This window comes from Sceloporus undulatus, chromosome 2 (assembly GCF_019175285.1).
Source record: "Sceloporus undulatus isolate JIND9_A2432 ecotype Alabama chromosome 2, SceUnd_v1.1, whole genome shotgun sequence".
Classification (NCBI taxonomy): Eukaryota; Metazoa; Chordata; class Lepidosauria; order Squamata; family Phrynosomatidae; genus Sceloporus; species Sceloporus undulatus.
The window spans coordinates 80519686-80537686 of record NC_056523.1 but is presented as its reverse complement, the minus strand read 5'-3'; the positions used below and the strand labels follow the sequence as shown (position 1 = coordinate 80537686).

General features: G+C 42.1%; 1 protein-coding gene across 5 annotated transcripts in view; it reads left to right on the top strand.

The window, feature by feature from the left end:
- DBN1 (drebrin 1) overlaps nucleotides 1–18001 on the top strand; it is a 59989-nt gene that overhangs the window by 28919 nt on the left and 13069 nt on the right. For 3 of the 5 annotated variants that reach the window (XM_042451818.1, XM_042451816.1, XM_042451814.1), the window contains exons 2-10: nucleotides 9028–9083; nucleotides 9407–9519; nucleotides 11901–11975; nucleotides 12385–12531; nucleotides 12981–13058; nucleotides 13193–13344; nucleotides 16551–16614; nucleotides 16869–16928; nucleotides 17514–17625. In XM_042451818.1, the coding sequence (XP_042307752.1) occupies nucleotides 9028–9083; nucleotides 9407–9519; nucleotides 11901–11975; nucleotides 12385–12531; nucleotides 12981–13058; nucleotides 13193–13344; nucleotides 16551–16614; nucleotides 16869–16928; nucleotides 17514–17625 (857 nt within the window). The remainder of the gene's footprint in view (nucleotides 1–9027; nucleotides 9084–9406; nucleotides 9520–11900; nucleotides 11976–12384; nucleotides 12532–12980; nucleotides 13059–13192; nucleotides 13345–16550; nucleotides 16615–16868; nucleotides 16929–17513; nucleotides 17626–18001) is intronic. The other 2 variants (XM_042451817.1, XM_042451815.1) reach the window with 1 other exon arrangement.

Here is an 18001-nt window from a genome sequence, read left to right as displayed (position 1 = left end):
GGACATGGAAGTAAACTAATTAGATCAATTAATTAAATGATGACAGTCAAATAGATGTGTATACCAAGTTACCAAGATTATATATTGATGTAGAGAAAATATTATATATGTAGACCGTTGAATCATAGTAGGATTTATGGAAGATATATATATTGTATCAAGACCTTGCACCTATGTAAGTTTGCCAAGCAAATGAGAACGATTGGAAGAGATATAAGTGAACAAACGATGTACTTTGTAGCATTTCTAAAAGGGATTAAATGGGAAATGGATGTGTATACATATTTATACACACATTTAATCACAGATCGACTATATATACCAGATAGACTATTTTGTGAAAATAGAGTTGAAAAGAATACAAAAAAACAATTGCTTAACAAATGCCAAATGAAGAAATAGTATAGAGAATGAATGAACAGGACAGATGGGAGGGAAGGGGGCAAAGAACCATTTTTAACTAAATATGTCAACTTATACATTTCATATAAATCCATCATTTTTAACTGCCATTCCTCAATTGTGGGGCATTCCTCTTTTCCAGCTCTTAGCAAATATTGTTCTTGCCGCTATTCTTCTCATTCTTTCTCTCCAGTTTTAGGTTGTCCGTCATATTCAAGAGATACATTTTAGCACTCAGTCTTTCTTTAAATTTAAATATTTTTTTTCAAATCTATATGAATATTTTTCCAAAATCTTTTGACTTTATTGCAGTTCCACCACATATGTAAGTAACTTCCAACTTCTTTTTGACATTTCCAACATATATTTTTGTTCTGTTTAAACATTTTGGCTAATTTATAAGGGGTCAGGTACCATCTATACATGGGTTTATAGATATTTTCTTTTAATTCTACACTTATACTTTGCCTGATTTTACCCTTTCAAAGCCTCTCCCATTCATCTAAATTGTATTACTTCGTTTAGATCCTTAGCCCATTTCAACATAAATTCTTTAACTGTTTCATCTTCCAACTCAAACCTGGATATTAGTTTATATAAATTTGAGATCTGTTTTTGGGGTTGCTTTATTAATTTTGCTAATTCAGGTTCCACTGCGCCAATTCCTTCTTCTCTCATATCCATTAAGAATCTTTCTCTAATTTGCCTATAAGCAAACCAATTACATGAGTATCCTTCCAACAGTAATTCTTCTTGTGTTTTCTTCACTCTTTTTTCTCTTTCCAATTTTGTAATATCTGTGTATGTCACTCAATCATTCTTTCTAAATTCTTCCCTTATAAACATCGCCTCATTGGTAGATGCTCATAAAGGGATTTTTGAACACCATTTTTTCTTATATTTTGACCAAATTCTCATCATAGATTTTCTAATAAAGTGGTTATTAAAATTACTATAATATTTAATTTTGTCATATAACAAATAACCGTGCAACTCAATTTTCAAATCAATTTTTTCCAAATTTAAATTTCTTTCGTTTTTTGTGGGTTTTTTGGGCTATGTGGCCATGTTCTAGAAGAGTTTCTTCCTTACATTTCGCCAGCATCTGTGGCTGGCATCTTCAGACAAATTTCTTTTATTATCTAATCTAATCCATTCTAGCATCCAATCCAATACACAAGCATAGTAGTACCATTTTAAATTTTGTAATGCTAAATCTCCCTTATCAATTGAATCATATAATATTTTCATTTTTACTCTTGGTTTTTTATTGTTCCAGATAAATTTGGATAGATCTCTCTCCCAGGTTTTAAATGGTATATCATTTATTATAATGGGTAAGCTTTGGAAGAGAAAGATCATTTTTGGTAACACCAACATCTTCAAAATTGCTACTTTGCCCAACCACGAAATATTATGTTTTTGCCATCTTTCCAAATCTTTTCTAATATTTCTCCAGATTTTTTCATAATTATTTGCAAAAAGTTCTGTATTTTTCATTGTACTTGGATGGGAGACCCCAATATGTTTTAAAGGGCATCAGGTGGATCAAAACTGGTCTGCTGTGCCTGACAGTGATTCTCTAGGGTCTAGGCAAGGCTCTTTCCTATCCCTTAACTCTTTAAACAGAAAATACTAGAACCTGGGTCCATATGCGTGCAAGGTGTGTGCATTACCTGCTCAACTATGATTCCTCCAAGAAAGATCTAATATATAAATACATTCAGTGAATACCCCATGTGACTTCATGTCAGTATAAGCCATAGTTACCAGTTGTCCTTTGTTTCAAGAGATGACCTTTACATCAGAACATTGTCGCTCTGTTGAACACCATAAAATTGACATTACCATCCCCAGGTCTCTCTCTCTTTCTCTCTCTTCCTCCCTTCCTGCTTTAAAAAATCATCTGAAAAATAAAATGCAATACTGTGTTTATCATCATTCTCACTGAATCTCATCCAAACATTTTGAGTGCCCCTCCAGGATGTTTGGATAAAAATATGCTATTCTAAGAACAAAGAAGCAGCAAGCTTTTAGATGAGTTATGTTCAGCATAGAGATGACCTATTGAATTGTTCAATATATGGAAGACATAGATAGTAAGAAAAATAGGTCCACAGTGTCATGTACCACCAGTGGCTTTGGAAGGCTAACATGAACTACAGGCTTATGTGCTTTCCCTATTTTGCAAAAAATTATGAAGGTCCCCTTATGTTGGGTTCCATGGACTGGAACAATTAGCACAGTTTAAGTACTTTGGAACCTTTTGTAATCCCCTTTTAGTATGCATTAGGGTGCTTAGAAAAATAGATCCCATATTTGTGCCAATCTGAGTGAAATATGTAACTAATCAACATATACTGGGATTTTTCAAATGTTGGTCATATCAATGCACTGAGAATTCTCCAGTGTTATTATGACAAATGAGCCAGCTGGCAACCCCATCCCAAGCACTAAGCCTGAAAAATCAATGGGAGAATCTGGGCCCAAAGCCAGAGACCTCGGGTAGACAAAAAACAAAACAAAAAACAAACAAACAAAAAAAGGTCCTCCTACTGCACCTCTGTCTTTCATTCATTTTGACCTAAGGATATTAGGGCACAGAACACAATCCCACTGACTAAGAAGCATGATACAGGTCTATAGCTTTGATCCTTCCTGATCCAGTCAAGTTGCATACTTTTAGGCAGCAGGCTTCAGGATCTGCTAAGGGAACCATCTTCGTATGCTGAGAAACCAAGACAAAATTTTACTGTGATAATGTGGGGGTAGGTTACTACACACTGACACCTGCCTGGTATGACATGCTTCCAGTGGCCATAGCCGGTACAAGAGTCAGGGCTCTCATGCTAGAACATAAAAGGAACTATGTTGGATCAGACCAAAGCTCTTTCTAGGCCAGCATTTTTTCTCTCTCTAAGGGGTCAAGCAGTTGTCATTTGGAATCCTATAAGCAGGCACTTTACTATCCCAGCCACTGTTACTGAGAAGCATATGGCCTTTGGTCATATATAGTTACCATGACTACTGGCCATATCCTGCATATTGTGGACCTGCTGATCCTTTACCTGACTTGAATAAGATGAAAATGAGCCCAGGAACTCTTTCTATCTACACATTTAAAGCAATATGACTCTACTTTAATTGCCATGGGTCCCTGTTGTTGTTCTTGTTGTTATGTATGTGTTATTTTTGACTTATGGTGACCCCAGCACAGGATTATCTGGGGCTGAAAGTGCGTGACTTGCTCAAGGTTGAGTTTCCATGGCCAAGCAAGGAATTGAACCCTGGTTTCCAGAGTCATAGGCTGGTGTTCAAACCACTACACCATGCTGGATCTCCAGCATTTCACAGATGAAAACTGGGACACATGGCCAAGCAACATCAGAATGTGGTCAAGATGACAAACATTATTTATGAGGAAGGACAACGCAAGCTAGTTGCAGCAATTTGTTTTTGTCTGAGCTTACTGTTTGGATTCCACCCCCTCTTTTCCTCTTCCACATGTTGAGTTATTTGAGTGCAGACTACTTGTGCACTGTGTACTTGATTTGCAACAACTAGAGTAAGATGAATTAAAAGCGAGAAAGTGGAAGGAGGAGGGACATTTTTAAAGCAGCTGAAAAAGTGGCATGGCAGAGGTTTAACTGAGAGTGTCCCTGCCAAATTTGGATAAACTGAGGACATGTGGTTCCTTTTTTTGGGGGGGGGGGGGATCCTGGGATTTGGCAGTTTAGGGAGAATTATCTGCCAGCAAGCTTCTCCAGTGGCTCCACAAACTACAACCCCCCAAATTCCATAGAATGAAACCATGGCAGTTAAAATAGAATTATAGTGCTATAATTGTGTAATCTGAAGGGTCCCTGGCTGATTTGGGGACATGAATGGGGGTGGAAAGAGCTTGTACACTGGGCCCTCCACATTTGCTGGTGTTAGGGGAACAGGACTCCCATGAAAGTGGAAAAACTGCAAAGAAAAAGCACTTTTTTAAAACTTGAGAGAACATCCCTCTAGAAATCCCGAGCTCCTCCAGGGCAACTCTGTGATCAACATCCAGCAGAAGCTGAACATAGATTTGCACTGGAAGACCTACAAATGCCTAGGTAAGTATTCTCGCTAGGAATCTCTAGGTCCTTCAGCATGACTTTTGGCAGGGGTTGACCATAGCGTCATGCTGGAGGACCTAGAGATTCATACAGAGAATATATTAGTCAAATCTGTGAATATTCAAATCCGTAAAAGTCAAAGCCGCAAATGTGGAGGGCTGGTTGTAGCTCCTTTCTGTGCTTCTTTGCCAGTTCTCAAGCTGATCTGTATTTCTTCCCTCTCCAACAGTAAAGTACTCACTGAGATACAGAAGGATAATGGGAATGTGTTACCAGCAGCCTCTCAGCTGAAGCCAGTATTTTCACTAGCTGTGGTCATGGAGGAAGTGGGTTCAAGGAGTAAATGAAGCCAGTCCATGCTGGAGTTCTTCCCTCTACTCTAGCAGGACTCCGGACCAAGGCGCTGAGGCCATATGGAGCCTCAGTCTGTCCTGGAATGTGAACAGCCAAAGAATTTGGCAATTCAGCAAATGGAGCACATGAGGCCCAGAAAGAGACACAACTCAGCAAACTCCCACTATAACCCTATACTACCTCCCATCCTGTGCTGTGCTGATGCTGGTTCCCAGAGTAGGAAAAGCATATGGCCTGTTGTCGCCTGCTCCTGTTGAAGGCATCTCTCCTCCACCACCCCCACCATGCCACCTCTCTTCTAAATCACCTCATCTTTCATAGGAACTGTGTCCCAGCTGGATAGCAGTGTAGTTGCCATAGTGACAGAGGGATGCTGGTTGCCTTGATAAGCTGAAATTTCACACACTCTCCACCCACAGCCTGGACCAATTCTCCTTGCTCCTTTCTCCCCCTTCGTGTGAGGCCCTGGAAGGAGGTGGCAAAGAGAACAGAACCCCGTGTGCAAGGAGTGCGCTGGGGCAGGATGTGTGAAAAGCATTTGGAGCCGATCCCTGCGGGATGATTGGCAGGGGTGGGGGGCGTGGAATTTCCTAAGTAGATATGGACGAGAGGGTGGTATCTTAGAGACGGTCTCCATGGAGGCCCCTTCATACAAACCCGGATGGCTCATTGATATGCTGTGGCTGCTGTTTTAATTTCACTATTTTCAATCTCCTCTTCCTTCCTCCCTTGCAATGCTTATTGGATAGACAGTTCACTGCCTGAAACATGCGTGGGTCTCAGTCTCCAGGTGGGCTGCCATTGCACCACCCCAGAGGGGATATGCTTTTCTCTCACTATCATTAATTTTCTTCATTCAGTGGAAGACCTCCCCCCTCTACCTCACAGTTTTTCACGTGACCTGCTGTACAGTTAATATTACCAGTGTAACATTTAAGGAAGCAAGGGGATTGGTCTTCTTTGTAGCGAGGTGATTTCTCTTGGTTTATCAGGACAAAGCAAGGGGGGATGTGCAGATCATAGAGCTTTGTTTCCCTCTTCCTCACCATTTTGTGGCTCATTTGGAAATGCAGTGGAGTCAAACATGGCAGCAGAAACCTTGGGGAGTCCCTCTCCCTCCTCACAATTTTGGCAGATAAGTGGTCACAAATGAATTATATTTCAATATCCTTGAAATTCAGAGGTGTAGCCATATTCTGAGACAAAGCACGTTCATGCAAATATTATTCTGTATTAGTGAGTTAAATACACTTAACTAAGTTAACCTCTCCCAACCTGACCTCTGACAAACCTGATGGAAACTGCTCCAATGGCCAGCAGAATGGCCCTCCTTCTCCCCATGCACCTAATAGGTTGTTGGGGGAATTACAGTTGTGGCAATAATGTCACAATCTTGACTAAATAGTAATCTTGAATATGGAACAGTTACAGATGAGTAAATCTAGGTAACTGTTCCATATTCAGGATTGTTACTTTTGGGTGATACAGATGGGCAGTTTTTGCCCCTTGGCGCCGCACCAACCCCACAGAGCGGCACCAATGCGCACCCTAAAAAGAAGCCGCCAAGAGTGGCTTCTTTTTAGAAGCGCCATAATGGCGCTCACATGCATTGACGCTTTGTCACATCCCCGTGTGGGTGGGGCGCTGGCAAGATGGCGCACGGACTCTGCTAGAAGGGCTGGGCACGTATGGACGTCCAGCCCTCCGGAGCCCTTAAACCCGCCCCCATGACGGTGCTTTTGGTCATCTGTATCGGGCCTTAGTCATGACTGTGACACTATTGCCATGACTGTAACTCAGCTAAGTAGCTGATATAGAATACTGGCCATTGTTAATTATTGACCAAGATCTGGCATCTTGCACTCTTCATACTACATAGTTGTAGCACTGTGATTCCACATTAACTAAGTATTATCTTTGCATAGTATGGAAAGGCCCCTCCTGGGATGTAAAGTTCCACCCAATAGAACTCTGATCCATCTCCTTTTCCACAGGAGAACCCACCTGTCTCTTGCCCTCAATTCTCACAAGCTTACTGGCTAGTGAAGTGCAGGGAACAGCCACATATCATCACCCACATTCCTATAACTGGACATGCAAAAACAACAGAGGATGATAATATCATTGCTTACATAGGAATATTGTCAGGTGCTGTCTGGCTGTCTTCCACCTTCCCACAGCCAGTAAATGCAGTCATTTACTGGCTGTGGGGGCATTGGAGGGAGGAAACAGGTGAGTTCAGTGGTTAGCGAGTGATTGTTTGAGGGAACTAGAGAATGCCTCCTTCAACAATGACAATAAAAAGACATGTCTGCATATGTCATCAGCACCTTTATTAGTTTATTAGTTATGTTTATCTCCTGCCTTTCCTCCAGTGAGCCCAATGTGGTGTATATTATTCTCCTCCTCTCCACTTTATACTCACAATAACCCTGTGAGCTAGGTCAGAATGAAAGAGAGAGGGAGGGACTATCACCAGTAAGTTTGAAACAAATACTTACAGAAAGCAGTGTTTTGAATAATTCTATAAAATGTTTAAGGCACTAATTGAAACTGATTGCTAGTGTTTTCTAGTCTGGGAACCTCAACACCGGGCTTTAACCAAAAATCCCCAACCGCTTCTCAGATAATTCTAAGGCATAACTGAGGAGAAAGAATAAATGAAAAATGACTATTGCCCCAAGTATATCTAATTGGCATTAATGTTATCATTTTGGGGAGAAACTAACAGTTTTACTCCCCAGTGTAAAGTATATGGTGATCTGCCCCCATACCATAACATAATGCTTTTGAGCTCTTGGTGGGAACATGTGTTGTAGGAATCCTTAGAAAGGCATTTCTGCCTGTGGAGCCTGAGTGACCAGTGTCAGGGCAGGTGGAAAGGTTAGCCTGTTTTAACTACAGTATATCCCAGTTGTAGCCTGCTTCCTTTTCCTCGTAGAACTCAAAACAGAAATTACCAAGCCAGTTAGCCCTGTTCTGCATAGCCTGGACTTGGGTTCTGTAAATCCATTGCAGATCTCTATGAAATTAGGAATATTATTTGATGATCCATTGCTAGAATTAAAATCAAACCATCAGGACCTCTGCCTCCTTATGCAAGAGGGTTCACCTTGACTGATGTCAGAAATATCAGTATTCAAAAACCTGTGGGAGAACATGTCAACCTCACAAGAATTCTGACAATTACGTTAAAGTAGTGATTCTTGAGAGAAAAGGAAGCTTTGAAGATATATTAGAATGAGAGGCTACTGAGTTATTTTCAGAGCTTCAGTTCCGCTGCCTTTGTCAGGGTGAGCCACATGTGGCCTCTTGCCATTCTCTTCCTCCTCTGCTTTATTTATACCTCACCTTTTCCCCAAAATTGGGACTCAAGGTGGGGTACAATTTAAAATACGTACAAGTATTTTTTAGCTTGGCTAAATGGTCAGTCAGCATCAAAATACAATTAAATTATTCACAATATTAAGACTATTTAAAAGGCAGCATAAAAAGCAAATTAAAAACAGATCAATAAAAACAATGCAGCATCCTTTTAAAAGCCATTCTTTAAAAACCATCTGTTCTAAAAGCTTGTTGGAATTAAAAAAGAAAATGTGCCTGCTGACAGAAGGAAAGCAAGGAAAGGGACATTTTGGCCTCCCAGGGAAGGGAGTTCCAGAGCTTAGGGACAGCCATCAAGGAGGCCCAATCTCACTTCCCTGCCAGCCATGCTAGTGTCTGAAAGAAGAACCTTTATTATGTGCTCCCATTATGTCTTCTTCATCATAACTTCCAAAATTTCATAGATGACAACTGGGACACGTTTGGCCAAACAATATCAGTGTGATCCAGATGTCAAAAGTTATTAATGAGTAAGAACACACAAGCCAGGAGCAGAAGCTGCTTTGTCTTCCCCAAGAGTGCAAGGGCAGCCAGAATGTTCCAGAGTGCACCTCCATGGCTGGGCAGCAGCTGGGAGGATGGAGCTGCATACAGGCACCCGCAGGTGCTCTTGTATAGTCAGGGAGAAAGTTGAGATAAGAGAGCAGTCTCCTTCCTACCTGTCTCTGACAAAGATAGTGTAAATATGCTGGTGGAAAATTACACTGGCAGCATCCTTCCCGATCTCAGCCTTAATATCAATGGTACTTTCAAACTAATGGCATGATTTTCTGTTTTCCAGGGCATTGTACACCTATGAAGATGACTCTGATAACCTGAAATTGGCTGCCTCAGGAAGTGAGTATTAACATCCCTTGCCCATACTTCTGTCCCACTGGGTGACCTTAGGTTCTTTTGCCTCTCCTGCTCTCGCAGTTTTCAGTGCCCTATCACCTTTCTTCTCTTAAAAAAATGGATTGGCTATTATCTTTTGTAATGCTGACCTGAGCATACAGTAGGGTTTCATGGGGGAGTTAGTTGGCCATGTGTCAGGAGCATTTCCAGGGAACCGAGGAAGAATTTTCACAGCTATCTCTGTTCTTTACCTTCCACCTTGGCAAAGCTGAAAGGGTTTTGGGCAATTGTCTGTGTTCCATGAATGTGTTTTTTTCTTTCCTCAGCTGGTGGCCTCCAAGAGCTCTCCAGCCATTTTGAGATTCAGAAGGTGATGTATGGATTCTGCAGTGTAAAGGACCCCCAGGCCACCCTACCTAAATATGTCCTCGTTAACTGGGTAAGGCCTACTTCCAAAGAGTTTGGACACAGTTTGCCCTATTATAACAATTAATCTATCATTGTGAAGGGGTACACACAGGATACAAAATTAAAGCTAACTGGCTCTCAAACACTGGAGGACTTCTGCAATTTATTTTAGAGCTTTATACAAAGGGAAAATTCCACCAAATTCTGATTTTCCTTATCACTGTAGTCCTGTGGCTTTACACAAGAGTGAAGTTCTCCTTTCTGTGTAATTTGTAAAAATGCAATAGTCCTTCAAGACTTCCGGACCTGACATGCTAGGATTGAAAATGGCCCTAGTCTGGATTGAATATGTCAAAACTTATATGGTGGTGACGATTGATGGTAGCTCCCTTGTACCTCATCTTTAGGCACACATGCCTTTATTTCTATAAGAAGACAGTCTCTATGTAAGAATAGAGATGTAAGGTAGAATGTGTACCCTAGCACTTGTGAAGTTTGTTGTAAGCAGTTGCTACAAGTACAGAGGCACACAAAGACAACTCTGAGAGGGGACAGTGATGCCAAGGTTGATCTTCCTAGCAGTCCTCTTATTGACTGAGGGACTTCCATTCTTGTGTCTGTGCTGCCCTCTAGTGGAATTGTTTTGGTTATAAGCATGGTGGATTCTCCTGCTCTCAGGGCTCCTTGCCTGCACTTTCACTAAGACTTCCTTTGTAGCCATGCTTGGTGTCACCAGTGGCATGCCTAGGGTTGGTATCACCTGGTGCAGTCATTCATGGGGGGTGGGACTTGCAGGGGTGCAGGATTGCATGTGCGTGGCTGGAGATGACCCTGCACACCCCTAGGGAGCTGTTGCTTAGCCGTGGAGAGGGTGGGGGAGTAGCCATGTGGCCCCAGAGAGGCTGGGGGAGCAGCTGTGTGGCCCTGGAGAGGGCAGGGGAGAAGCTGCACAGCCCCGGGAAGGGCCAGGGACCGACCGGGTGTCACCACTCTTCTGGCGTGTCACTCGGTGCATTCCGTACCTCCCAGTGATACTACTTGGTGTTACTTGACTTTTTCTGTGTTGCTTTTGAGGAAAGACATTTGACAGACATATATATGTGTGTGTGTGTGTGTGTGTGTATTAAAGTTTTCATGAAAGTGTGTGCACGATGCATCTTCTTAAAAATCTAAGCGAAGAAATACCCTACACATTTGTAGAGCAATTAGATGAGCAACAGAAATGAACAGCTGCAGCAAATCCAGTAACTTGAAAAACACAGAATAAAAACAGAGTTCTCTTCTCCCAAGAATGAATGTGTGTGTGAGAGTGATGAGTTGTGAACAGCTGCTTCCACTTGGTCAGTCTTGACTCTTTGGGATTGTTAGATATAACATAGAGTTTGATGAGAATTTGTAGATCCCCTCCCCTAATAAAATTTGTCCAGGATGGCTGTAACTGTGAGTGCCTTCAGATGAGATTTTGATAGTAAAATCATCTTGTCGCATTCATGGAATTTCAGAAAACAGCCATATCTTCTGTTTCAAACCTTCCTGTGCTTATCCACTGCATTCCCCCCCATTTAATCACAGAAAATCTTTAAACTTAAGATATGGCTGGAAAGAATATTCAAGTAAGAATTGAAAAATTGATACACTAGAATCTTTGCAGTTCAGATCACTTTTTTAACCCCAAAAATGTGCATGGTTTTTTTGTGTTGTTATTTTGCTCCTAAAACAACATTTGTTTTCTGTTCAACCCCCTTCCCCTATGTGCGGTTTTTCTGTAGATTAAATTTCAGACTGAGAATAGTCTTCAAAAAAATTGCACTTTTGCACGACAAGGAGAAAAATTGTAAAATCATTTTTTCTTGTCAAGAACAAAATGTGTTAACATTAAAACCATTGAAACATAACTTTAGACCATTTAAAACTATTGCAATAATGAATGTCCACATTCTAAGAGATGGGCTGTCATCCTTTTAAAAGCAGCCTATAACAATTTCTTCAAGACCCATTTGAAAACAATCAGGAAGTCATGTGTACATCTTATAGCAGGGCATGCCATAAGAATGGGACCAATACAGAGCAGGTCCTGTCCCTCCTGCCTACCAACTGGACCTATTTTGCCAGTGGATCCAGACCTCAGTGTCTCATCTTAGAACCTAAGATTTGTATAGGTAGAGGTGATCCAAATCACCTGACCTCAAGCTACTTGGGTTTTTGATAGTGATCACCAGCATTGGGCTTAGAAATGCATTGGCAAATACTGCTGCTGGGATGGAATGTATGTTTTTTTCTGCTGCTGCTTCAGGCTATCCAGATGGACTTCCAATACCAACATTGTATTTGTACGCGCATGAAAATATTGCCTTCTGCTGTCAGTGCACAGTGTGGCATCTCCCATCAACTGTGCATCCTTATGCTTGACAGGTGGGAGAGGATGTAGCTGATGCCCGAAAGTGTGCCTGTGCCAGCCATGTTGCCAAGGTTGCAGAGTTCTTCCAGGTCAGTGACAGGCTGTTGCAGGGATACAGGTGTGAACGGGGGGAGGCTACTGTTGTTACATCCAAATGTCAAGGCAACAGTCAGGTTATTTCTTGTGACACAGTACCTGGGTTTCATGGTAGTGGGAGTGGAGTGGGGAATTGTACCATGGAACATATTCAGAAAATGAACTCATGGGAGGAGGTCTGCGATAGTCAATGGGTCTTAGCCAGAGCTTGGACACCTTACGCTTTCCTACTGTTTTCCACAGAATCCCCAAGTTGGGGGAATTCATAAACACTGTACTCCAGAAAGTAACATTTCCAAGTTCTGGCTTAGCAATTGTATTTCTGGCTAACTGCTTAACTTTCCTAGCCCAGAAGACCTCACACTCAGTATATCCGTATTATTTGAATGCCTGTCTGAATAGGGTGTGGATGTCATTGTCAATGCTAGCAGTGTGGAAGATATTGATCCAGGAGCCATTGGTCAGCGGCTCTCCAGTGGCCTGGCCCGCATTGCCAGTCCGGTGCTGCACCGTCTTCGTCTGCGTGAGGATGAAAACTCCCAACCTGTGGTAATATTTCTTGCTTCTTCTTCTCCAAGCTAATCTTATGTTCCTGTCCATCCTCTTTAGTGAGAAATGAAATAGTAGCCACAAGACAACAGATGTTCTTGGGCTTTGGGCAAAAGCCATTTATGCTTTAGATTGACTTTGGCTGTGCAGCTTTAAAAAGAGGACTGACAGTACACATGGTGCTACAACCCACCTGAGCTATAAACTCTCCAGAAGAAGTTGTAATTTGTAAGAGTTTCATGGGGAATGTCTCATCTGCTAGTCCCTGTGTTTTTATTGTGCATTATGAACCAAATGACAGTGTTAAAGCCAGAGTACACTGTGCTAAAAACCAGGCAGCTGCCTTTTCAGGCTAGGTTAGCAAACTTTTCCTGCTTAAAATGCAGGTGCCTATGTGGATGCATATCATACACATACTCATATCCTCTGACTTGATTTTGTAATTCCAGGGTACTACCTATCAGAAGACTGATGCAGCTGTGGAGATGAAACGACTCAACCGAGAGCAGTTCTGGGAACAGGCCAAGGTAGGTGATTTGGAGCAGGTCAGCCACTTCCCCCTGCCTATCTTTTTTCTGTTTTCATGACTGATAGCCTTGCACTGTAGTGGCATGGTTTCAGTGGAGCTGTTGGCCTCTACTATCCTTCTGTCCCTTTACAGAAAGAAGAGGAGCTGCGCAAAGAGGAAGAGAGGAAGAAAGCCTTGGATGAACGGCTGCGTTTTGAGCAGGAGCGCATGGAGCAAGAGAGGCAGGAACAGGAAGAGCGTGAGAAGCGCTACCGGGAACGTGAAGAGCAGATCGAAGAACACAGGCAAGGGGCGGTGGGGAGGGTATCTGGCAGAGGTGTCCATGGGAAGAGAATAAAGGTTCCCACTGTCTATGGGAAGGAAATAAAGGAAAGGACATCAGGATTTCTTGCCAGACAAATAGCAGATCATCTTGCAGATTAGTGGCTGCCATGAGTATAAATGTCTACTACTTTCTGATAATGCAACAGGTTGGGTTTGAAGTATTTTTAGACCTGTGTTCTTTTGCCACTCATGAGTAGGTAGTAGTTTTTTGGGTTGTTTTTGTTTTGCTTGGGTTTTTGTTGTTGTTTTTGCCTTGACAAGATATATCCCCAGCTCCTGGCATTAAAATTAATTTATCTTCTTCTCTTGTTGGAGTTGTGCCATGATGCTATCTGGTAGAACAAGATTGTTTTTCATAAGTTTCTTCGTGGACAGAAAACACTGACCTGTCTCACAGGCTGCTCCTCCTCCTTTCTGTACTGTTATAAATACCTCCCAATTACTACTGAATTATTACTGTTACTGAATTACTTCTTCAGTTTTAGTGAGAGCCTGCTTTAACTCAGTACTAACATGAGGATTTGGTGTGAGACATGAGGTGTCTCAATCTGGACTCTTGGTTCTTTTTTCTTTCTTTTTTTTAATTTAGTGAGCTGTAGATTTCTTTTACATATTTACTTCACTGGTAACAAGCACTTCTTCAAAGGAGCTCATCCTCCCTGTAATGTAAGTTAGTCCCAGAGACTTTGGTTGCCTACGGTCACCCAGTGAGCTTCCTAGCTAAATGGAGATTTGAACCTCCCCAATACAATACTGAATGTTCTGTCCTAATTTTGGAGTTCCTTGGAAGCTTGTTCAAGTGTGTGGATTCTCTGGAAGATTATGAAGCCTAGTAAAAAAGAGCACCTCCTTTGAAAGGCAATGTGGCCTTGATCAGTGATTGCCCCTTACACTTTGTCGCCACAAGTGTGTATGCTTTAGAGCGGTCACAGTTATCCTTTGGGCCTGTCAGATGTTTTGAACTTCAAGCTTCCAAAAGTCCCAGCCAGTATGGTGAATGTTCAGGAATTCTTGGAACTGAAGTCCAAAACATCAAAAGATTGAGAGAGAAAAGATTCATGAAATGAAGGAGACGTTTCAAAGGCTTGACCAGTAGAGCCCAAATGAGTGTCTTAGAATAGGAAGGGGTGGAAAGTAGATTAGGATCTACTGGTGGGATTATTTGTATTAATACCACCAGAATTTTGAATTCACAAATGCCTAACAACAGGTGCAACAAAATGCTTCTCGGCCCCTCTAAATTAAGTTGCTGAAAAAGAACTCTTGGGGACAGTCCAAAAGTAGATTTTGCTTCAAAGGGACTTGTGAGCTTCTAATATGGATTGCATATTTCTGGATGAGAATGTGCTCAAAGGCACTTGCTGCTGCCTTAATTCTTTGTATATACAGTGGGTCCACATTAGGGGTGTAGGTCCCCCATAAAAGTAGAGAAACGACAAATAAAAAATCACTGTTTTTTTATCTGAAAGAACACCTCTTTAGGAATCTGTAGATCCTCCAGCACAACTCTGTAGTTAACACCCAATTCTAAATTGACCATAGAATTGCACTAGAGAACCTACAAATGCCTAGAGAACTGTTTTTTCAAGGAATCTCTAGATCCTCCAGTGTAACTCTCAGAGTCACACTGGAGGAGCTAGAGATTCTTAGGGAGAACATATTAATAAAATCCATGAATAATCAAATGTGGGGGGTGGAGTACATGTGCCTACCTGAGCCACTTTTGCACTTGGCTCTGACTGATGGTTCTCAGAGGCTTAGAGGGGGAAAAATACTAAGAAGATTTGTCAGTCCTGAAGCCAGCTCACTCTTGGTAAAGAACTCTATACAGAATTTCCTGCAGCATATAGAAGTGTTGTGGCAGATAGGGAGGCAGGGGCAACTCGGCAATTACGTTGATTTAGAAATTGCTTCATTGTAGCAACTTGTAAGTTTGAAAAACAACACCACACCAGCTCCCTGTGGTGCACTTTTCTTCAGACCAGAGGCTTGCTGGAGTTTGTTGTTGCATGCCATAATTTCCAGTTTAAGGAAATCCTAAGGCAAACATTTCATAGAGTTTTCTTGCCAAGATTTGTTCTAAGTGGATTTGCCTTTGCCTTCCTCTGAGACTTGCCCAAGGTCACCCAGTGGTTTCCATGCTTGAGTCGGGATTTGAACCCTGATTTTCGGAGTCATTGTCCAATAATGAAACCATTACACCATCCTGACTTTCTCACTGATGTAGGAATGATGATTTATAAAGATGGATTGTGCATTGTTTTTGTTTAGTATTGTTTAGTTTTGTGATGGCAGGAAGGTTAATTATAGAAGCAAAGTTGACTAGCGTCCTGACAGAATAAGCTGAAGGGATATCAGAAAGGATAGGTCTTGGTCATCTCCTTCATGTTTATTTAGAAGTGGGGAGGGGGGGAGTAGTCACTGAAGTTTTTATTATTTTAAATTCTGTTTGAGTCATAAGCAGCCCGTTTATAATTTCGTAGCATTAAATGATCACATCCCTACCAAATTTCCCACTATTCTGCCTAATTGTGGTGGATTGTAAAAGAAGCCAGCTTTTTCTTTTAGAAGGGGTCTGTGTGAAAGTTGTTTTAAAGTCATATCACAGCTTTTTTGCTATATTGTGCTGCTGAATTTCAGCAATACAACAGCAAATTAATCAAGACAGCAATGGCAGATATAGTTCCCTGATGTGCCCCCTTCAGAAGTTGCCCTCCCATCTTATAATGAAAACTCCAGTTATGCAAGAACAACTTCCAGGTAGACACAATTTATGATAAAGAAGAGACCAAATGCAGTGCAGTGGTTTGAGATTTCTGGAAGACCAGGGTCCAAATCACTACTTGGCCATGGAAACCCATTGAGTGACCTTGGGCAAGTCCCATTCCCTGAGCCTCAGAGGAAGACAATAGCAAACCCCTCTGAACAAATCCTGTTAAGAAAAATCCATGGTACGTTTGCCTTAGGGTCATCATAAATCAGAAATGAACTGAAGGTGCAAAACAACAAGAGCTGGACATGGACTTTGAATGGATATCACATTAAAGCAGGGGGCAAAAGGTGGGGGAAATTAAATATTATGAAACAAAGTCAGCCTGCAGGCCTGACCAGGTTTCCTGAAGTTAGCATCAGAACATTATAAATTGGTTCTTTCTCTTTTTACTAGGCGAAAGCAGCAGAGCCTGGAAGCAGAGGAAGCCAAACAGCGGTTGAAGGAGCAATCCATCTTTGTAAGTGCTGCTTCAAGAGCCTGGGGAGGGTTGCCCAGTGATCCCACTGGCTCCTCCAGGGTATTGAGAGAGGTAGACGTTCCGTGCCAAAGCTGACTGGTGACACTGGGGAACGACTCTGCAGCCAGAGTGATCCTCTTGTGAACCTAAAAGAGCTATGTCACTCTGGCTTTGTATTAGGTCAGGGAAAAGAAAACTAGGGCCTTCTGGTGTGGTTGAGGTGCCCTGGGGCTGACGCTGACCTCTCTCCCTAGGGGGAGCAGGAGGACGACGAAGACAGGCAGCAGCCCAAAAAGTCTGAGTCAGAGGTGGAGGTGAGTGCGGCCCCGGGGCACAGCATGCATTGTGTAGGGCAAGCAGAGTGCCATGACACTGACGGGGCTATTGCTGCATGAGAATTTTGTTGTATTGTTTGCAGAGTTTCAGTGTGTGTGTGTGGGGGGGGGGAGCTTCAGTTTTATGACTGTTGTCCTGTTGAGAAGTTGGAGTGTGATGATGTTGACAAGTGGAAGTGTATGCCTAAGCAGGGTTGAGTATCAGTTTTACCTCTGAGGAGCAAGGAGGTGTCTCCAGTGTGTTTGTCTCTTCTCCTTTCCAACATACTCATTTTTGTCAGAAGCTAGTTTGTAGTGCTGTCTCTATTTTGTGTCACTGTGTGCCATTGTTGCTGTGAGTGGGTGGGGCATGAGGAGAAGGGCACACTGTTATGTGTGTGGTGCATACCATATTTTGTTACTGTTGCCCTTGCAGCTGCATGGAGCAGGGAGTGTGCTGCTGCTGTGGGAATGGGGATATTGGGCTGCTTTTGTGAGTGGGTGGTGAGGGTGGTAGCCTGTGTATCTTACAAAGTTGAGCTATTTGATCCTTCTCTCTCACCTCTTCCTCTTACATCCTGACAGGAGGCAGCCGCCATCATTGCTCAGCGACCCGAGAACCCTCGCGAGTTCTTCAGGCAGCAAGAACGAGTGGCCTCAGCCAGTTCAGAGACTCTCCCGCCCTTCAGCAGAACAAGTAGGAAATACCTCTTAGCACATGTTGAGGGAAGTAAGAAAAAGAAAAGAAATTGAAATGGGGAGAGCAATTGTAAATAATGATTAATCGGGCTTATATCTTTTCTTTCTTCCAAAACTGGAACTCAGGGTGACTCACATAAAATTTGACTATATAAGGTGGAGATACAGTTGGACCTCCTTATCTCATAGATTCTTCATTCATGGATTCACAGCTTGAAAATATTAAAAAATATATACATTCCAAAAAGCAAACCTTTATTTTTTTTCCATTTTATATAAGGGACACCATTTTACTATGCCATTGTATTTAATGGAATCTGAACACCCACAGATTTTGGTATCCACAGGGGGTCCTGGAACCAAAACCCAGTGAA